This window comes from Heterocephalus glaber, unplaced genomic scaffold (assembly GCF_053883595.1).
Source record: "Heterocephalus glaber isolate CG9 unplaced genomic scaffold, H.glaber_assembly_v1.0 deba00001613, whole genome shotgun sequence".
Taxonomy (NCBI): Eukaryota; Metazoa; Chordata; class Mammalia; order Rodentia; family Bathyergidae; genus Heterocephalus; species Heterocephalus glaber.
The window spans coordinates 11,678,709-11,701,587 of NW_028258384.1; the positions used below are offsets into that span (position 1 = coordinate 11,678,709).

A 22,879-nucleotide genomic window follows, 5' to 3' on the forward strand; every position below is an offset into this window, starting at 1 on the left:
AGGAAAGCAGCCTCCAACCTAGATTGATGTACTCTGCAAAACTATCTTTCAAAATTGATGGAGAAATAAGATACTTTCATGACAAAGAGCACCTCAGGAACTTCATGAATATCAAACTGGCACTCCAAAAAATTTTAGACAATACCCTAGGAAAAGACAATGAGGATCACCACCCCAGGAAACCCAGCAGAATGAATCCATTGGGTGTGACCAATGAAACGCAAAGGGGGAGAATCCAACAAAAAGAAAAAGTCATGACAAGGCTTTTAAAACTTTTAACTTCATCTCCCTAATGAGGGTATAATTCAATCTTGTTATTGTACTGATTAATATTTTTCTGATTCTAGAGTTGCACACCTTTCCTCATGCTACACTGGCTATTTATCATCTTCTTATGTCTACTTTTTAATTGGGTTGTCTATTAATGAGCTCTAAGAATTCTTTATATATTCTGGTCATAGGTTATGTGTATTGTAAATATGGTCTGTTTAAGGACTACTTTTCATTTTAATGATGTCATTTCAAGTTCTAAATTTTGATGGAATCTCATTTATCAATTTTTTTCTTTTGTATATCATGTCTTCTGTATACTAGGTAGTTCTTGCCTACCCTGAATTCATAAATATTTTCCCTTATAATTTCTTCTTAAAGTTTTATACTTTTAGGCTTTCTTATTTAGGTTCATACATCCCTTCAAGTTATTTTCATGTATGGAAATAAAGGGTTGAGGTTAATTTTTTATATACGGATGCCAAGTGTTCTAGTGCCATTTGCTGAAAACACAATCTCTTCCTTGGCTCTTGAATTGAGTTTATATTCTATAAAATGTTAATGTTAAATAATCTTTCAAAACACAGTGGACCACATATGTGTGGTTCTATATCTAGATTCTCTGTTTTATTCCAATGATCTATATGTCTTTCCTTACACGAATGCTGCCATGATTACTGTAGCTTTAGAAGAAGTCTTACAATTAGGTACTAAACATCTTTCAACACTGTTTCTGGTTTTTTTAAAACTTTTCTAGGTCCTTTGTACTCCTACATAACTTTTAAATTTCAATATCCAATTCTTCATTTATAGCAAGTATACACAGACCTGAATTTTTATATATACCTTGTGTTTTCTAATCCTGTTAAATTCAAATATAAGTTCTAGGAGCTCCTAGAGATTTCTTAGTATTTTCTCTGTAGATGATCATTTCATCTACATATAAAGATTTTACTTCCACCTTGCCAATCCTATCCTAATTGTGTCATTTTATTGCCAGACTACTTTGGTGGGGCCTAGGTTTCAAAGTTTAATGGACAGATGAAGAGTAAGCATATCTGCCCTTGTTCCCCACCTTAAGGAGAAAGCATTGTATCTTCTCCATTCATATAAGGCATTCTTACTGGAAGTATGGAGTACATGTCTTTAATCTGTTGAGGAGGTTCTGTTCTACTTCTAGTGTCCTGCTAGTTTTTACCATGAACAGCTGTAGAATTTAGTCCAATACTTTTTCTCCAACTAGTGACAGGATCATATGGCTTTTTCCTTTCCTCTGTTAAAATGATGACTTTTGGTGGTAGATCTTCCAATGCTGGACCAACACTGCCATCCCTATAACAAAACCACTTTCTACATCCTGCCAGATCTGACTTCTAATAGTTTGTTTTGTTAAACAAATTTCTATGTTCATATTTTTTTCTTCTATTATCTTTATCCAGTTTGAGGATTAGCACAATGTTGAGTTCCTAAAATGAGGGGAGAAGTTTTCCTTCTTTTTTCTGCTTTAAATGTTTGATATAATTTATCACTTAAATGTATATGAGCCTGATATTGTCATTTAGGTAGGTTTTCAAGCTAGGAATATACTTTCTTTAATAGGTGCTATTCAAATTTTATATTTCCTCCAGAGTTAGTTTCATTAATTTGTCTTCCAAGGTACTTCTTAGAAGTTGTCAAATTTATTTCAAAACAGATTTTTGAAATATTCTATCTATATCCTTTTAAATTCTGTAAAATCTGTGGTAATGTCTCCTAGATGTTGATAATAAAATTAAAAATGTATAATTGATATTATGTAACAGGAAGAAAAGGTCTAAAGGAGCAGGGGAAGTGCGAGGGTTAGGGGAAAGGAAAAAAGGGAAAAGAAAAAATATGAGAAAAGGAAAAAAATGGAAACAAGATCTTTGCAAATAGGGAAGGGTGGAGGGGGTGAAGGGAGGGCAAGGGAAGCGGAAAAAAAAGAACCAAGAGACTCGTGCAAAGGTAGAAGATCCCAATAATGAATGTAACTGTATTTTATACCTAAAATGTACCAATAAACTTGAAGGGGAGAAAAAACCATAAGAAACCGCAAAACTCCCACAAACACATGGAAATTGCATAACACCCTCCTTAACAGCCAATGGGTGACAGAGGAAATTGAAGAAGAAATTAAACAGTTTCTACAAGTAAATGATAACACCAGTACAACATACATGAATCTATGGGACACAATAAAAGCAATTCTACATGGTAAATTCATAGCACTGAATGCCCATATTAGGACAACAGAGAGAACTCAGTTAAATAATCTAATGCAGAACATGAATTCCTTTTACAATGGATTCTAAAAAAATGAAATATCTAGTAATCAACTTAACAAAGGAAGCAAAACATCTCTACACTGAAAACTACAGCACTTTGAAAAAGGAGATCAAAGAGCATATAAGAAATTGGAAAGATATCCCTGTTTCCTGGGTAGAAAGAACCAAAATACTGAAAGCGGCCATAGTTCCAAAACTACTACATAGATTAAATGCAATGCTGATTGAAATTCCAACAATATACTTCACAGAACTAGAGAAAACAATCCAAAAATTTATTTGGAATCAGAAGAAACCTAGAATAGCAAAAGCAATTCTGGGTAACAGAGATATCGTTGGGAGTATCACAATCCCCAACTTGAAACTATACTATAAAGCTACCATGATAAAAACAGCCTGGTACTGGCAAAGAAACAGACCCAAGGGTCAGTGGAATAGATTAAAAGATGTACAATCAACTGCAGACATACTCAGCCACATCATCTTTGACAGAGGAACCAATCACCTTCATTGGAGGAAAGATAGCCTATTTAATAAATGGTGTTGGAAAAACTGGATTTCAACCTGCCAAAAATTAAAACTAGACCCATACTTGTCTGTCCAAACCTCCTGGCCCAGAGGTAGGGGATTTTGAGCCACTGTCCCACTGCTCCTGGTCCAGAGAAAGGGGCTTCCTGGCCACCATCCTTCCCGCCGCTCCCAGCCCAGAGGAAAGGATTATGGGCCACCATCCAACCAGCCATTCCTGTCCCAGAGAAAGGGGCTGCCCAGCCACCATCTGTGCCAACACACGCAGACCAGAAGAAAGGGCTTTTGGGCCTTGGTGTGTCTCACTGCTCCCAGCCCAGAGGTAAGGGCTTCTGAGCTGCCATCCCACTGCTCCTAGTCAGAGGAAGCAGCTTCCCAGACAGCATCCCTCCCACTGCTCCCAGCCCAGAGGAAAGGGCATTGGGGCTACTGTCCATCCTGCCAATCCTGGCCCGGAGAATGGGGCTTCCAGGCTCCCATCTGTCCCACAACTCCCGGCAAAGAGGTAGGGGATTCAGAGCCACCATCCCACTGATCCTGGTCCAGAGGAAGGGGCTTTCTAGCCACGATCCCTGCCGCTGCTCCCAGCCCAGAGGAAAGAGATTTGGGGCCGCCATCCATCCCTGTGCTCCCGGCCCAGAGGTATGGGCTTCTGAGCCACCATCCCATTGCTCCTGGTCCAGAGGAAGGGGCTTCCCAGCCACCATCACTCCCACTGATCCCAGCCCAGAGGAAAGGGCTCTTGGGCTGCCTTCTGTCTTGCTGCTCATGGCCAAGAGGAAGGGGCTTCCAGGCCAGCAACCCTACAGCCACTCATGGCCCCTGGCCCACGTCTCCTCAGAGGAGGTGAGCCGTGCAGGTGCCAACAGCATCCCCCCATCCCCCAAATCAAAATGAGAAAACACAAAAGTAAGCCTCAAAATGAGACTTCCAGATCACGTACAGCAACGGCAAGGGGAACTGTGATGGAACACTCTGACACTCAACCACCTGGACCTACTGAACTGGCAAAAAAAGGGGATTTGGAAAAAATGAAATCAGAAATAATTTCTCAGATAATAGGAGAAATTGTGACCCTAGTGCAAGATATGATTAATAAATCCCGAGGGGAGCTGAAGAACATGATGGAATTCCAACATAGAAAACAAATGGAATCCATAAAACAGATTCAAATAGATTTCGAGGAGATGAAAACCTCCTTTGAAAGTCTACAGAGCACAATGTGCCAAAGTGAGGACAGAATTTCAGATATAGAAGATAAGATTGCAATTAGTGACCAGGAAAAGAAAAATTGCTTCAAAATTATAAGGGAACATGAGAAATCAATCCAGCAGCTGCTAGACAATGCAAAGAAGAATAACATAAGACTGATTGGAGTCAATGAAGAAACAGGAGAGAGTGCAGATGACATAAAAAATCTCTTCACAGAAATAATGGCAGAAAATTTCCAAAGCAGGGGAAAAGAACTTGACATACAGATAAGTGAGGCATATAGGACTCCAAATAACCTTGATCATAAAAATTTACATATAGGCATATAATTGTTAAGATTCCAGAAACACAACAGAAGAACAAAGTTCTCCAAGCAGTCAGAGAAAAGAAACAAATCACATACAAAGGAAAGGCCATCAGAATCACAGCAGACTTCTAAAAACAAACCATCAAGGCTTAGAGCTTGGAGTGACATATTCCAAGCCCTAAAAGAAAACAGCCTCCAACCCAGATTGATGTACCCTGAAAAACTATCTTTCAAAATGGATGGAGAAATAAGACATTTTCATGTCAAAGAGCACCTTAGGAACTTCGTGAATACCAAACCAGCACTCCAAAGAATTTTACACAATATCCTAGGAACAGACATTGAGGATCACAACCCCAGGAAGCAAAGCAGAATGAACCCATCTGGCATGACAAGAAATTAAATGCAAAGGGGGAGAACCGAACAAAAAGAAAAAGTCTGTTAGGATTTGTTTTATATAGTTGAATGCACTAGTGTTTGCTGCATAGATTTAATGATTGTCATCTCTTCCTCTTGGATTCTTCCCTTTACAAGGATGTAGTGTCCTTCTTTGTCTCTGTTAATCAGTGTTGGTTTGAAATCTACTTGATCTGCCAAGAGGATAGCTACTCCTGCTTTTTTTCGGGTTCCTGTCACATGGAGTATTGTTTTCCACCCTTTAACTTTCAGTCTATGAGTTTCCTTTTGAATTAAGTGTGTTTCTTGTAGGCAGCATATTGTTGGATTTTGCTTCTTGACCCATTCTGCCCGTCTATTTCTTTTGATTGGTGAATTGAGACCATTAACATTGATGGTTATAACTGAAATGTATTGACTTGTCATTGCCATGACTTTTTCTTTTTGTTGGGTTCTCCACCTCTACATTTAATTTCTTCTCATGCCAGATGGGTTCATTCTGCTTTGCTTCCTGGGGTTGGGATCCTCAATGTCTGTTCCTAAGATATTGTGCAAAATTCTTTGGAGTGCTGGTTTGGTATTCACGAAGTTCCTAAGGTGCTCTTTGTCATGAAAGTATCTTATTTCTCCATCCATTTTGAAAGATAGTTTTGCAGGGTACATCAATCTGGGTTGGAGGCTGTTTTCTGTTAGCGCTTGGAATATGTCACTCCAAGCTCTTCTTGCCTTGATGGTTTGTTTTGAGAAGTCTGCTGTGATTCTGATGGGCTTTCCTTTGTATGTGATTTGTTTCTTTTCTCTGACTGCTTGGAGAACTTTGTTCTTTTGTTGAGTTTTTGGAATCTTAACAATTATATGCCTATGTGTAGATCTTTTTTGATCAAGGTTATTTGGAGTCCTATATGCCTCACTTATCTGTATGTCAAGGCCTTTTCCCCTGTTTGGGAAGTTTTCTGCCATTATTTCTGTGAAGAGATTTTTTATGTCATCTGCACACTCTCCTGTTTCTTCACTGACTCCAATCAGTCTTATGTTATTCTTCTTTGCATCACCTAGCAGCTGCTGGATTGATTTCTCATGTTCCCTTATAATTTTGAAGCAATTTTTCTTTTCCTGGTCACTAATTGCAATTTTATCTTCTATATCAGAAATTCTGTCCTCACAATGGCTCATTCTGCTGTGTAGACTTTCAATGGAGTTTTTTTATGTCCTGGAAATCTATTTGCATCTGTTTTATGGATTCCATTTGTTTCTTAAGTTGGGATTTCATCATGTTCCTCACCTCCTCTCTAGATTTATTAATCATGTCTTGCACTAGGAGCACAATTTCTCATGTTATCTGAGAAATTATTTCTGATTTCATTTTTTCAGATCCCCTTTTGTTGCCAGTTCAGTGGGTCCAGATGGTTGAGTATCAGAGTGTTCCATCTCATTTCCTTTGGGGTAGCTGTAGGTGATCTGGAAGTCTGGTTTTGAGACTTATTTATGTGTTTTCTCATTTCAACTGTGGTGGGTGGCTGTTAGCACCTGCCCGGATTACCTCCTCTGATCTGGGAGAGGTAGGACATGGGCCGGGAGCAGTGGTAGGGATGGTGACACAAAATCCCTTTCCTGTGGGCTGGGAACAGTGAGAGGAATGGTGGCCAAAAGCCCCATCCCCTTGACCAGGAGCAGTGGGATGGTGGCTCAAAAGCCCCTACTTCTGGGCCGGGAGTGGTGGGAGGGATGGTGGCCTGGAAGCCCCTACCTCTGGGTAAGGGAGGAAATTGTAAAGATCAGAGGAGAAATCAATGCAATGGAGACTAAGAGAATGATATAAAAAATCAATGAAGTGAAGAGTTGGTTCTTTGAAAGAATCAACAAAATTAACAAACCTTTTGCCAACCTTGTCAGAAAAAGGAAAGAAAAGGTCCAAATCCATGCAATTAGGAATAAAAAGGCTGAAATTACAACAGACCCAGCAGAAATCCAGAGCATCATCAATACCTACTTCCAGAACCTATACACCAATAAGATGGACAACACAGAAGAAATGGACAGATTCCTAGATACACACGAATTACCAAAGTTGAATGAAGAAGACCTAAAAATTCTAAACAACCCAATATAAATGAATGAAATTGAAAACATATTTCAAAACTTATCAACTAAGAAAATCCAGTGCCCTGATGGCTTCACTGCTGAATTCTACAAGATATTTAATGAGGAACTACTGCCACTACTCTTTAAATTCTTCAATGAAATTGAAAGTGAAGCAATACTCCCCAATTCATTCCTGGAAGCAAGCATCACCTTGATCCCCAAAGCAGAGAAAGACCTAACCGAAAAGGAGAACTATAGGCCAATCTCACTAATGAACATACATGCAAAAATCCTTAATAAGGGCAAACAGAATATAGAAGTTCATCAAGATCATACACCCTGATCAAGTGGGATTCAACCCAGGGATTCAGGGATGATTCAACATATGCAAATCAATCAATGTAATCACTGTATCAATAGAGGCAAGAACAAAAACCATATGATTATCTCCATAGACACAAAAAATGCATTTGGCAAAATCCACCTTGCATTTTTGATAAAAACCCTACAAAAATTGGAATGGATGGTCTCTACATCAAACTGATAGAAGTCATCTATGAAAAACCAACAGCCAATATCATACTAAATGGTCAAAAACTGAAAGCTTTCACACTAAAATCAGGAACAAGACAAGGATGTCCACTATCACCACTCTTGTTCAATATAGTTCTGGAAACATAAGCCACGGCAATTAGACAAGAGAAAGAAATAAAAGGAATAAAGATAGGAAATGAAGAAGTCAAATTGTCATGATTTGCAGATGACATGATACTGTATATAGAAGACCCCAAGAACTCCACCAAAAGTCTTCTAGACTTAATAACCAAATTCAGTCAAGTAGCTGGTTACAAGGTCAACACACAAAAATCAATAGCTTTCCTCTACACCAATGACAGACTCACTGAGAGAGAAATAGGGCAAATAATTCCTTTCACAATAGCATCCAAAAAACTGAAATACCTAGGAATCAATCTTGCAAAGAAATCAAAGGTCTCTTCTCTGAAAACTATAGCACTCTGAAAAGAGAAATTGAAGATGATGTCAGAAAATGGACAGACATCCCCTGCTCCTGGGTAGTAGAAAGGATATAGTGAAAATGACCATACTTCCTAAACTGCTATATAGATTCAATGTAATTCCAATTGAAATCCCAGCAGCATACTTCATGGACATTGAGAAAACAATCCAAAAATTCATTTGGAACAAGAAGAGACCCAGAATAGCAAAAGCAATTCTAGGTAACAGAAACATGGCAGGGGATATCACAATCCCCAACCTGCAACTATACTACAAAGCTACTGTGATAAAAACAGCATTATGGTATTGGCAAAGAAACAGACCTGAGGACCAGTGGAACAGATTAGAAGGTGCAGAGACAACACCAGACACACTCAGCCATCTCATCTTCAATAAAGGAGCCAAACACCCTCACTGGAGGAAAGATAGCCTCTTTAATAAATGGTGCTGGAAAAATTGGGCTTCAACTTGTCAAAGATTAAAACTAGACCTGTATCTCTCACCATGCACAAAACTAAAATCGACATGCATTAAAGATCTAAATATTAAAATAGAAACTCTGAACAAGTTGGAACAGAGGTTAGGTAGAACTCTTGGAGACATTGTTGTAGGAAAAGATTTTATGAACAAAACGTCAGTTACCTGTGAACTAGCACAAAGAATCAACAAGTGGGATCTCTTCTTATTAAAAGGCTTCTGCACAGCAAGAGAAACCACCAGCAGTGTGAAGAGACAACCCACAATGTGAGAAAAAACCTTCACCTGCTCTTCCTCAGACAAAGGTCTACTATCTCGAATCTATAAAAAACTTAAAAAGATCCGACCTCCCAAATTTAAAAGACCCAATTCAAAAATGGGCATCTGAAATGAACAGACATTTCTCAGACAAAGAAGTAGAAATAGCAAATAAATACATGAAAAAATGTTCATCACTGGTCATTCGAGAGATGCAAATGAAAACAATGCTGAGATTCCACTCCATTCCAGAAAGAATGGCTGCTAACATGAAATCAACCAATAACAAATGCTGGTGGGGCTGTGGGGAAAGAGGAACCCTGCTCCACTCCTGGTGGGAATGTAGACTGGTCCAACCACTATGGAAATCAGTATGGAGATACCTCAAAGAACTAGGACTGGAAGTCCCATTTGACCCAGCTATCCCACTGCTGGGGATCTTCCCCAAAGAATTAAAAGAACCATACCACAGTGATATATGTGCACCCATGTTCATAGCAGCACAGTTTGTAATAGCTAAAACTTGGAAACAGCCCAAATGCCCATCAACTGGAGACTGTATCAAGAAAATGTGGTTTTTTAAAATAAAATGGAGTACTACTCAGCCATAAAAAATGAGAAATTAGAGACATTTATAGCTAAGTGGATGCACATTGAGGCGATACTCTTAAGTGAAATGAATAGGATACTCATTTATAAATACCGAATAGTTTTGTCTGGTGTGAGAAACTGAAAGAGTAAATAAGGACCAAAATATATAATAGGTAATGTGAAATAGGAGGAAAAGGGGCAAATGGGAAGGGAGTGGGAGGGGTAGGGGAAAGGACAGAAGAGAATGGAATTAATATGAGAAAATGGAAAAATAGGAACAAAATCTTTGTAAATAAGGAGGAATGGAGGGGTTGAAGGGAGGGCTGGGCAAGGGTGAAAAATAAGAACCAAGAGAGATTATGTAAAGGTGCAAATTTCCAATGATGAATGTCATTATATTGTATACCTAAAATATACCAATGATCAGAATGAATAATCGATAATGCAAAATTGGAAGAAAAGGTCCAAAGGGGTAGGGATAGTGGGAGGGGCAGGGGAAAGGAAAGAAGGGAAAGGAAAAAGGCTGAGAAATGGATAAAATGGAAATAAAGTCTTTGTAAATAGGGAAGGGTGGAGGGGGTGAAGGGAGGGCCAGGAATGGGGAAAAAATAAGAACCAAGATGCATTATGCAAAGGTACAATTCCCAATGAGAAATGTAATTGTGTTGTATACCTGCAATGTACCAATAAAATAATTTAATAAAGTGCCAAAAAAAATGTTGCTCACTAAAAAAAAAAAAAAAGAATCTATATTTATAGCCCCTCAGGCCCTCCGCTTTAAGGGTGAATTTAGGAATTGTGGAGAAAATTATTTTTACTAACTAGTTGCAATTCTTTATTAACCATCACATATTCCTAATGTTACATTTCTGTAACCATCACTATCTCATTGTACCACTATTCTCAAGGCCTTATCTTTAAAAATTCTCACCATTTTAGTTTTCCTCTTGCCGTGCCTTCTAGTCTATAATTTTTCACTCTTCACATTGCTTAAAACACTCTTCTATAACTACCTAGTTAAATCTAGTGCTTGGTCTGGAGTACTGAATTTAAAATAGGCCCCCCAAAATGGGGAGATGGGAGCTGTATAGCAGTCTCTCTTCATGCTGAGATAACCTCTACCATTTCCTACAGAATCCTTCTCAAAATAGTCACAACATTAAAGAATCTATATTTGTAGCCCCCAAACCCAAATTTAGATAGGTATTTTTCATTACAAAAGATATACTACTCTTTCTTACCTAATATAGAAAAAGGCAGGAACTAAAGAAGTTGACTACATCTTAAAAAGAGAGGCAGCCCCTTTAAGACCTCACCCACAGAATGGTCAGGAACTCTTGATCCTTCCCACTATGGCATCAGAGAGCAAGCACCAAACAGACAGACTGTAGAGAAAAGTGAAGTTTTCTTGCCAAACTTCATTGAAATCACTTTCAATAATCATGGTTTTCTTCTTTTGCCTTATTGTGGCTTTATATTTTATTTTAAAGAAGATTTCAAAATCAAAGCAGAAAAAGAAAGCTCAACAACAAAAGAAAGATATCTAAATCATGGATGAAAAATATTGGGTCTGTCTTATTATTCATGTTTGTATCAGGAGATCTTTCCAGATGAAACCTAACCTCTCACTTCAGTTTGACATTCTTATCAATCCAAGATTCCCTAACCCTCAAGGATGCTTTATAGCCATGAGCTGAATCTTAGGGATGGGTCATGATGTATATTTCATATATTATTTAATCTTTTTAAATCAAAGTTCAATGGATAGTCTTATAAACAGCATCAAATTTCCCCATCTTAAAATAATTGTATCAAAGGGCTATGTAAAAATATCCTCAATTTTCAAATGGTTCCATCAAAGTAGTCATACCGCAATAATGTATATCTGCCATAACTAGTATGGCTATAATAATAGTCTCTATGTAGACTTGTATTCATTCTTGTATGTCTCATGTGTTAAGATGTCAATTTCTTGCTTTAATTACCATATCATTACAATTTTGTCTTTGTTCATGTTCTTGAAGGATGGTCTTTAAGTAATAACTGTTTATCAATTGATTTTCATGGATTAGTTTTTCTCCAAAACTCCCTACAGTATTCTATGGCTGTTTGATGTTGAAGCATTATGCAACCTAATTTTTCTCTGCCTGAGTTATTTTTTAACTGTATTTTCTCTGGGGATGATTTTCCCATATGACAGTAGAAATGGTGATTTACAGTTAATTCCTCTGGTTGAAAGAGATTGCTTAGAATGTGGGTGAAATGTATCTTCCATTGCACTTCCCCTATCCTTATCCCCATCCCTATATGGATGATGGATAGATCGATGATAGATAGACACAGAAACTTGCAAAGTTATCGATATAATGCATATTTTTTCTTTTAATAATTATCTTTGTCATTTTGCAGGAATAGGCCTGAAGCTATCTCCGTATTTACATATTAGTATGTAGTATCAATGTGGTATTTTTAAAGGAAGATATTGTATTTCAAATTTCTTCAAAATCATGATTAGCTTTTTTTCTCTTTCCCTTAAAAAAATCTATGTGAAGTATCCTTGGAGCTCATCCTGGCAAGGGATCCTTCCTGGACATCCTGTGTATTCATCATCACAATTCTCTGGAAGAAATTTCAAGTAAGCTATCTCTTTAAAGAGAAATTAAAACTTGTAAATACTGTAAAAAAGAAACAACATCCCACTTGGAAAGAATTTTATTGAATAATTTTAATTTATGTATTTATTTTTAAATAAGACATAGATTTGCATGAAGAAAAGGTAATAGTGATAACAATGTTTCCAACTGTGAATATCTATATAATTGTGTTTCTCCCAGGGCAAAAGATTGCTCTTTAACATATTTCCTACGGAAATATTCAGCAATGATCAAAATTAATCTTTAAGACTTTCTAAATGAAACTTTTTCTTAATTTAAAGATCATAATAGTTTCTCAAACTTTCAGAGAAAGAACATAGGGAATATTTCCTAGCAAAACCCTAGTTTGAGTGAGAAACAAAATAAAAGAATAATAGTTTAGTTTTTTCAGTTTTATGAGGATATCATTATTTTATTATGTGTGCCATATAAATCTAATGTGTCTTCTGAATGACTTTATTCAGTTCTGAAAAAATATAGTCATAACAGTATATCTCATCATAATATTTATGCTACCTGAGTGTTTGATTTTTTTAAAGTACTCTAAAACATTTACTGTTTATTTTTCATTTAAAATAGCTCTATGATTCATGACTCCAAAGAGAACAGTCTTTACAACTATACACCTCATAACAGGGACAGCTCTTGGGGAACAACCAAACCTGAAGCAAATTATGGGAACAAGTATTCTTCAAGTATGCACATGAAGTCACTCTTTGTATGTATCATGCATCTCAATATTTATCTATGGATTTATTACCATAATTCAAGTACAGATAAAATAAAAAATATTAGGACTTCATAATATGAAAATGATATGACAATCAGTCCAAATAAAGTTTTGGGAATTTTGCTTTATATGACTATCATTACTATTTCATTTCTAAAATAGAATTAGGAAATATGAGTCAAATATAGTGTACATAATATTTTTATATATTAATGCATACATAAGTATAGATACATTATGTATGTTTATATAATTTTTATAATAAAGTTTAGTATATAAAATAAGAATTTTAAATTTATAAACTTTAGAAAGGAGATTTGAGATCAAAAGAGGACCTGTTAAATGCATGCTAGTAATTCAGAGATGAAACAGGTCTTATGTCATTATAGTCATTATAGTCATGAAATCATAATTTAACAACTTCTTATATTGTAGTGTAGTTTATGTTTTTGTTTGTGTTGGTTTTCGTACCAGAGATCGAACTCAGGACCTTGTGCTTGCCAGGCAAGCATGAGTGTAGTTTAATATACTAAATATTACATTGACCAAGTTAAGGCTGAATACAACCTAACTGCTGATCACCAGTTATAAGACATATTAACAATTAGCACAAAGTGCACACTGGCTTTCTTTGCACAGATGTTTAAAAAAATAATCAGAGTAAAACTGTGAGGTGAATTGCCACCTAAAAGTTATCTTTATAAATTTTCTTGACAAATGTAACAAATTGTTGAAAAAATGGAACGTTAACAGTGTTTGTCAGGATAATAATTTGGAAAAGTGGAGAAGTTTTTGTAGACCATGTGGCAAAATAACATTCCTTACAAAAATCCACTATGAAATGTGTGACGTCACAGAGATAAATTATGGAAATTTAAATGTGGAGTTCTAAGAATTTTAATTATTCAAGAAGACAAAGTGCTAGACATATGATTAAATAAAAACTAATTTTCCAGTGTCTTTAGCACACACTTGATGTCCTATCTATGTGGACCAGTGATAGAAAACAGAACTGGGAAAAAACTGGGAACTTTTAGAGAGGATGTGAAATTCTGAAAGAGAAACAAATAAGAGAGAATGGTATGGAAATCTTTCTAAGTCAATAAATGTGGAAATCTAAGAGAAAATCTGAATAAGAAAAGTGAAAAAAAGGAGAGATGATTGTAAAGTAAAAGGTAGATGATTAGAAATAAAGAAAGGGATCAGGGAGGAGGGAGAAAGGGGAGAGGCATAATGTAGGTGAAAAAAATCAACATATGGTATGTGCAAGTACCAATATACCAAAATGAAACCATTATTCCAGATTACTAATAGTCACTAATAAAATAAATTTTAAAAAGAAAACTAGAAGGGTTACTATTGAGAATGTGGAGTGAAAACTGGATAGATTTGAATGCAGGCTGCTTCAGGATCAGTTTTGATCCGTGTATTAGTTTTGTATTGCTAAATAACAAGTTTCCATACACTTAACAACATAAAACAACATATATTTATTATCTCACAATTTCCATGAGTCAGGAGTTTGAATATGGCTTATTTGAGTCTATGGCTCAGGACCTTACAAAACTGCAGTCAAGGTATCAGGGAGTTTGCATTTTCTAATTTTTGTATTTTTAAAAATTCTTTTATTGATACATTTTAGGTATACAATACATTTAGATTTCTCATTGGGAACTTGTACATTTACGTGATTTATCTTGGTTCTTACTTTCTCCCCATTTGCTGCCCTCCCTTCAACCCTCCACCCTTCCCTATTTACAAAGACTTTGTTTTCATTTCTCATAAATTTTCATTTCCCTTATATCCTTTCCCCTTCCCCTCCCACTTCCCCTAAACATTTGGATCCTTTTCTTCCTATTTCACAGTTTCAATTATTCATTTTAATCGTTGGTACATTTTAGGTATACAATGACATTCGTAACTGGAAATTTGCACCTTTACATAATCTCTGTTGGTTCTTATTTTTCCCCCATCCCCTCCCCTCCCTTCAACCCCTACATCCCTCCCTATTTACAAAGACTATGTTTCCTTTTTTCCATTTCGCATATTAATTCCATTCCCTTCTTTCCTTTCCCCTAGCCCTCCCACTTCCCCTTCCCCTTTGTCCCTTTTCTTCCTATTTCACATTATCAATTATACCTTTTAGTCCTTATTTACACTTTCAGTTTCTCACACCAGAGAAACTATTTGGTATTTATACATGTGTATCCTATTTATTTCACTTAAGAGTATCACCTCAATGTGCATCCATTTAGCTATAAATGTCTCTAATTTCTCATTCTTTATGGATGAGTAGTACTCCATTTTATAACAAAATGACATTTTCTTTATCCAGTCTCCAACTGATGGACATTGGGGCTGTTTCCAAGTTTTAGCTATTACAAATTGTGCTGCTATGAACATGGGTGCACATATATCACTGTGGTATGATTCTTTTAATTCTTTGGGGAAGATATGCAGCAGGGGAGTAGTTGGGTCAAATGGGACTTCCAGTCCTACTTCTTTGAGGTATTTCCATACTGATTTATACAGTGGTTGCAACAGTCTACACTCCCAGCAGCAGTGGACCAAGGTTCCTCTTTCCCGACAGCCCCACCAGCATTTGTTATTGGTTGATTTCATGATAGCAGCCATTCTTTCTGGAGTGAGGTGGAATCTCAGCATTGTTTGCATTTGCATCTCAAATGACCAGTGATGTTGAACACATTTTCATGTATTTATTTGCTGTTTTTACTTCTTTGTCTGAGACATGTCTGTTCATTTCAGATGCCCATTTTCAGATTGGGTCTTTAAATTTGGGAGGTCTGATCTTTTTAAGTTCTTTATAGATTCAAGATAGTAGGCCTTTGTCTGAGGAACAGCAGGTGAAGATTTCTTCCCACATTGTGGGTTGTCTCTTCACGCTGCTGGTGGTTACTCTTGTTGTGCACCAACTTTTCAATAAGAAGAGATCACACTTGTTGATTGTTTGTGCTAGTTCATGGGCAACTGAGGTTTTGTTCATAAAATCTTTTCCTACACCAATATCTTCAAGAGTTTTACCTAACCTCTGTTCCAATGGGTTCAGTGTTTCTATTTTAATATTTAGATCTTTAAACAATTTTGATTTTAGTTTAGTGCATGGTGAGAGATATAGGTCTGGTTTTAATCTTTGACAAGTTGAAACCCAATGTTTCCAGGACCATTTATTAAAGAGGCTATCTTTCCTCCAGTGAGGGTGTTTGGCTCCTTTATCAAAGAGGAGATGGCTGAGTGTGTCTGGCGTTGTTTCTGCATCTTCTAATCTGTTCCACTGGTCCTCAAGTCTGTTTCTTTGCCAGTACCATGCTGCTTTTTTCTATCATCACAGTAGCTTTGTAGTATAGTTTCAAGCTGGGGGTTTTGACACCTCATTCCAAATCTCTGTTACGTAGAATTGCTTTTGCTATTCTGGGTCTCTTCTTGTTCCAAATGAATCTTTGGATTATTTTCTCAAGGTCCGTGAAGTATGCTGCTGGGATCTCAATTGGGATTGCATTGAATCTATATAGCAGTTTTGGAAGTATGGTCATTTTCACTATATTGATCCTTCCTATCCAGGAGCAGGGAATGTCTTTCCATTTTCTTTTTTTTTTTTGTCTTTCCATTTCTGAAATCATCTTTAATCTTTCTTTTCAGAGTGCTATAGTTTTCAGAGAAGAGGTCTTTGATTTCTTTTGTTAGGTTGATTCATAGGTATTTCAGTTTTTTGGATGCTATTGTGAAAGGAATTGTTTGCCCTATTTCTCTCTCAGTGAGTCTGTTGTTCATGCAGAGGAAAGCTACTGATTTTTGTGTGTTGACCTTTATCCAGCTACTGAATTCAGCTCTACGGAATTTGGTTAATAGTCTAGAAGACTTTTGGTGGTGTTCCTGTCATCTTCTATATAGAGTATCATGTCATCTGCAAATAATGACAACTTGACTTACTCATTTCCTATCTTTATTCCTTATATTTGTTTCTCTTGTCTAATTGCCATGGCTAATGTTTCCAAAATTATATTGAACAACAGTGGTGATAGTGGACATCCTTGTCTTGTTTCTGATTTTAGTGTGAAGGATTTCAGTTTCTGACCATTTAGTATGATACTGGCTGTTGGTTTTTCATAGATGGCATTTATCATTTTCAGTTAGAGACTATCTATTCCAATTTTTTTGTAGGGTTTTTATCATAAATGCATGTTGGATTTTGTCAAATGCTTATTCTGCCCCTATGGAAATCATCCTACGGTTTTTGTCCTTGGCTCTATTGATATACTGTATTACATTGATTGATTTGCATACATTGAACCATCCCTGCATTCCTGGGATGAATCCTACTTGGTCAGGGTGTATGATCTTGATGATCTTCTGCATTCTATTTGCCAGTATCTTATTAAGGATTTTTACATCTATGTTGATTAGTGAAATTGGCCTATAGTTCTCCTTTTTGATTGGGTCTTTCTCTGCTTTGGGGATCAAAGTGATTCTTGCTTCCAGGAAAAATTTGGGAGTATTGCTTCTCTTTCAATTTATTTGAAGAGTTTAAAGATTAGTGGCAGTAGTTCCCCTCTAAATGTCTTGTAGAATTCAGCAGTGAAGCCATCAGGACCTGGACTTCTATTAGTTGGCAAGTTTTTAATTACGTTTTCAATTTCTTTGGTTGATATTGGGTTGTTTAGAATTTTTAGGTCTTCATTCAGCTTTGGTAATTCATATGTATTTAGGAATCTGTCCATTTCTTCTGTGTTGTCCATCTTATTGGCATATAGGTTCTGGAAGTAGGTATTGATGATCCTCTGGATTTCTGCTGGGTCTGTTGTCATTTCACCCTTTTCATTCCTAATTGCATGGATTTGGGCCTTTTCTTTCCTTTTTCTGATAAGGTTGGCTAAGGGTTTGTCAATTTTTTTTATTCTTCCAAAGGACCAACTTGGCTTCATTAATTTTTTGTATCATGCTCTTAGTCTCCATTAATTGATTTCTGCTCTGATCTTGATAATTTGCTCCCTTGTATGAGCTTTGGATTTGTCCTGCTCTTCTTTTTCTAGAAGCTTGAGGTTCAGCATCAGGTTGTTTAACTGGGCTCACTCTGTTTTCCTAATATGTTCATTCACTGCTATGAATTTCCCTCATAAGACTGCTCTCATTGTGTCCCATAGATTCCGGTATATTGTATTTTCACTGTTAATTAATTGAAGGAACTGTCTGATTTTTTCTTTAATTTCCTCTGTGACCCATTGGTTATTCAGAAGTGTGTTATTCAATTTCCATGTCCTTATGAAATTTTTGTGGTTTCTTTTGCTATAGATCTCCAATTTCATTGCACTATGGTCTGATAATATACAGGGGATTCCTTCAATTCCTTTGCATTTGCTTAAAGATATTCTATGAGCAAGTATGTGGTCTATTTTAGAGAATGACCCGTGTACAGCTGAAAAGAATGTATATTCTGATTTTCTGGGGTGGAACACTCTGTAAGCATGTGTTATGTTCATTTGTTCAAGAGTTCAATTGAGTGCTAGTATTTCATTTCTTATTTTTTGTCTAGTTGATCTATCTATTTGTGAGAGTGGGGTATTGAAGTCTCCTACTACAATTGTATTTGTGCATATATGACTTTTCATGTCTGTTAGTATTTGTGTTATATAGTTGGGTGCACTAGTGTTCAGTGCATAGATATTTATGATTGTCATCTCTTCCTCTTGGATTCTTCCCTTTACAAGGATGTAGTGTCCTTCTTAGTCTCTCTTAAGCAGTGTTGGCTTGAAATCTACTTGATCTGCAAAGAGGATAGCTACTCCTGCTTTTTTTCGGGTTCCTGTCACATGGAGTATTGTTTTCCACCCTTTAACTTTCAGTCTATGAGTTTCCTTTTGAATTAAGTGTGTTTCTTGTATGCAGCATATTGTTGGATTTTGCTTCTTGACCCATTCTGCCAGTCTATTTCTTTTCATTGGTGAATTGAGACCATTAACATTGATGGTTATAACTGATACATATTGGCTTACATTGTCATGACTTTTCCTTTTTGTTGGATACTTCCCTTTGACATTTAATGTCTTGCCACACCCAATGAGTGCATTCTGCTGTGCTTTCTGGGGTTGTGATCCTTATTGTCTGTTCCTAGGATATTGTCTAAAATATTTTGGAGTGCTGGTTTGGTATTCATGAAATTCCTAAGGTGCTCTTTGTCATGAAAGTATCTTATTTCACCATCAATTTTGAAAGATAGTTTTGCAGTGTACATCAATCTGGGTTGGAGGCTGTTTTCTTTTAGGGCTTGGAATATGTCACTCCAAGCTCTTCTTGCATTGAGGTTTTGTGTTGAGAAATCTTCTGTGATTCTGATGGGCTTTCCCTTGAATGTGATTTGTTTCTTTTCTCTGACTGCTTATAGAAATTTGTTCTTCTGTTGTGTTTCTGGAATCTTAACAATTATATGCCTATGTGTAGATTTTTTTTGATCAAGAATATTTGGAGTCCTATATGCTTCACTTATCTGTAAGTGAAGTTCTTTTCCCTTGCTTGAGAAGTTTTCTACCATTACTTTTGTGAATAGATTTTTATGTCATGTGCACTCTCTCCTGTTTCTTTGTTGACTTCAGTGACTCTTATGTTATTATTCTTTGCATCATCTAAGAACTGCTGGACTGCTTCCTCATTGTCTGTTACAATTTTCAAGCAATTTTTCTTTTCCTGGTCACTAATGCAATCTTATCTTCTATATCTGAAATTCTGTCCTCACATTGGCTCATTCTGCTGTGTAGACTTTCTGTGGAATTTTTGATCTCCTTTACATCTGTTTTTATCTGTTTTATGGATTCCATTTGTTTCCTATGTTGGGATTCCATCACGTTCCTCAGCTCCTCTCCAGATTTATTAATCATGTCTTGCACTATGAGCACAATCTCTGCTGTCATCTGAGAAATTATTTCTGATTTCATTTTTTCCAGATCCTTTCTTCTTGCCAGTTCAGGGAGTCCAGGTGGTTGAGTATCAGAGTGTTCCATCTCATTTCCCTTTGGGGTTGTTGTAGGTGATATGTAAGTTTGGTCTTGAGACTTGTTTACATGTCTTCTCATTTCGATGGGGGAGGGGTGCCATTGGTGCCAGCATTGCTCACCTCCCTCTGAGCTTGGAGCAGCGGAACAGTGGCACACAAACCCCTTCCTCTAGGCTGGGCACTTTGGAATGGTGGCCCAGAAGCTCCTTCCCAGTTTGCATTTTCATCTGGAATTTTCTCTTCTTCCAAGTTCACACTGTTGACATCATCCATTTACTTCCTCCCTCCCATCAGCATTGGGATATTGTTTCATTCTTTTACTAAGGTATCAATCATATTATTATTATTATTTTTCTATCATCTATAGGTCTGTATCTCACACTTGACTTTGATGGCACCCAGATGAAGGACAATCCTATAATATTCTTGTATCTTGAATACCATTCATAATGCCACCAGAGAGTGGTGGACAACAAAGTGTATATTTAAAATTTTTGAACTATTTGTGTACAAATGAAGGTCATTAGTGTAATGTTTCTAAGTAAAACTAGAGAAGTCTCAAAATAAAAGCCTACAGTATTCATATTTTCTCAGATTTGTTTTAAAATGATATTTTTATTTGCTCATGGACATATTTTGTTACAGTCTCTGTAATAGAAAAGTTCATTTGTATGTGGAGATTTTTTATTGTCAAAAGGTAAAATTATGCTAGGGAAATGAAATTTAATCATGAACTCTATCCTAAAAGTTCTGGAGCAGTGATAAAGCCCTCAATATAAGATATAAATAATCTGTTACAACATGTGAAAACAGTTTTTGCTGTAAATTAAATTTGTAATATAAACATGCAAAAAAGTAAAAGGAGATATTTTACAAAGGTAACAAATTTAACTTACCATAAACCTGCACTACCATTCATCACTGAGCAGCATCAGCGTATGAACTTTGGTACTATGAAATCAGAAAAAAATAAATGTTTCATTTTTCTTATGTAAATTTCATCCTGTAATATTTCATCTTTGATTACACATAGTCTTGATTGTACAGTACCTAAGCCAGTCTAGAAGCATTGCATTAGCAATAGAGCATTTAATGATTATTTTAAAATAGCTAGTAATTCACTTGTTAAAAGAAAATATTTTGTTATTTTAAATCATTATAAATTCCTAATAATGTTTAAACAGAATTTTAAAATCACTCAGTCAATATTTGCCTAATTTTCTAAAACATAAACACACTTAAATGGAAATAAATGTTATTAAATGCTGTTTAATCATATTTAATATTTTTAACTTCTTTGCAGAATTTTTCCACACCAGGAGTTCTGAAATCAAGCTATATTCAAAGAGAAAGGCAACCTACTGGATATTCAAGTTCTGAAGAGCTGGAATTTCCTCACAGAATAGGATGTCCCCATGAAATCTAACTATTAAGCTCTCTGCAGATATATATATATATATGTATATATATATATGTATATATATACATATATGTGTATATATATATATCATCTGATTATTTTAAAACATTCTTGTAATACTTTAAAAATACTATGAATACAATTTATCTATGCTCTAAATACATTTCTGTCTTCATTAATGCCATTAATTTTTCTCTTTATACCTTGAACTATTTCTACCTATACTCTCATGACCACAGAGCTGAACTTATGTTTCCAATATCCAATTTCTTAACTTACCAAGAATAGCAGATACCTGTTATCTCACAAATTCAGCATAATACTTGCTTACTTATTCTTGGCATATGTCTTTGTAAAGTGCTCAGTAAAATGTATATAAAATTGGTTATAAATTACTTGCAGAGAATATAGTGAGTTCTTTACAGTTATGCAATAAATTAAATAATTGCTCAAAAATATCAGTATGTAATTAATGAATTTTATGTGAAATGTACAATTTGATTACAAGTTTATTCCTGAAAATAAACTAAGAGTTGCTACATGATTTCTATAAATTTAGTGGTACAATGGAATGATCCCAAGATCTGAGTTCTTCTTTACCATCTTTCCTTTCCTTCCTCTTCTTTCTTTTTTCCCTTTATCATTCCTTATGTAAAACCCATGCCACACCAGCTTTACACCATGAATTGGTTAGGTGCTAAGGTACAGAAATAAATCTGAACTATTCCATGCAGGCTAGACTATTAGGAGAGAAAGACAAAAATCCATTATTATTCAACATGATCAATGCAGTCACAAACATATATAAAGTATAAGAAAATAGGAAATTTAAAAAATAAGAAATCAAAGAACAATTATCCAGCCTAGGAAGAAGTGTGTTGATATTGATAGAGGAGAAAGGCCATTTTTAAAAAGCTCATGCCAGTCCAACCTGCACCACACCCACCAGTGACCAGCCAGAAGGTGAAGGTCCCTCGCCACTGGCCATGGCCCTGGCAGTGACCCACTGAACTGTGCAGGCACCTGCAGGAACCTCACCCCCCACCTCTGGCCTCCTGGTGGTACTGCTACTGGATTCCACACTACAAAGGCACAGGGGACACCACACCACTGTACTGGGTAAGTTGGAGGGATCATCACCTCCCATTGGAACCTGGACTATTTTCAGGGGAAGGGCAGCTGGAACCTGCAGTAGAAACTTGCAGAATTCAACCCTGTTGGAGGAAAAGGACCTCAACTTATGACTTGAAGACAGAAATCTGCCTGAATCCCATGGGTCTGTGACTGGCTTGCTGAGACTCATTGATTTATATCTGCACACTGCTGCCCATGTTGTCTATTGTGACAGCACAGACATACCCTGAAGGAGGCTCTTCATTTTCATATTTATTTGTTATTTTAAAAATTATTATCATTATTGATTTTTTGCTCTTATTTTAATTTTTTTTCTTGCTCTTTTCATAATTTTATTGTTCTCTTCTTTTTTCTTTCTTTTCTCCTTCATTCTCTCTCACTCTCTTGATGTCACACATTGCTCTTTATCTCCCTTTTTGTTCCTGCTCTGGCCCTAATTCAGATTTCTTGTTTTTCCTTTCTTCTCTTTTTCCTTCTTTTGTCTGTGTGCTCTGGCC

The 22,879-nt window shown here is 36.2% G+C and overlaps 1 protein-coding gene and 1 long non-coding RNA gene across 3 annotated transcripts in view; one reads left to right on the plus strand and one right to left on the minus strand.

The window, feature by feature from the left end:
• LOC110346493 (uncharacterized) overlaps window positions 1-21,390 on the plus strand; it is a 90,112-nt gene extending 68,722 nt beyond the window's left edge. Inside the window, exons 5-7 of one of the 2 annotated variants that reach the window (XM_087196647.1) lie at window positions 11,994-12,076; window positions 12,675-12,813; window positions 21,132-21,390. In XM_087196647.1, the coding sequence (XP_087052773.1) occupies window positions 11,994-12,076; window positions 12,675-12,813; window positions 21,132-21,254 (345 nt within the window). In that variant the 3' untranslated portion in view covers window positions 21,255-21,390. The remainder of the gene's footprint in view (window positions 1-11,993; window positions 12,077-12,674; window positions 12,814-21,131) is intronic. The other variant, XM_021247671.2, reaches the window with a different exon arrangement.
• The window catches only part of LOC147822484 (uncharacterized), a 225,560-nt gene that overhangs the window by 42,984 nt on the left and 159,697 nt on the right, over window positions 1-22,879 (minus strand). The gene's annotated exons all lie outside the window — the stretch shown is intronic.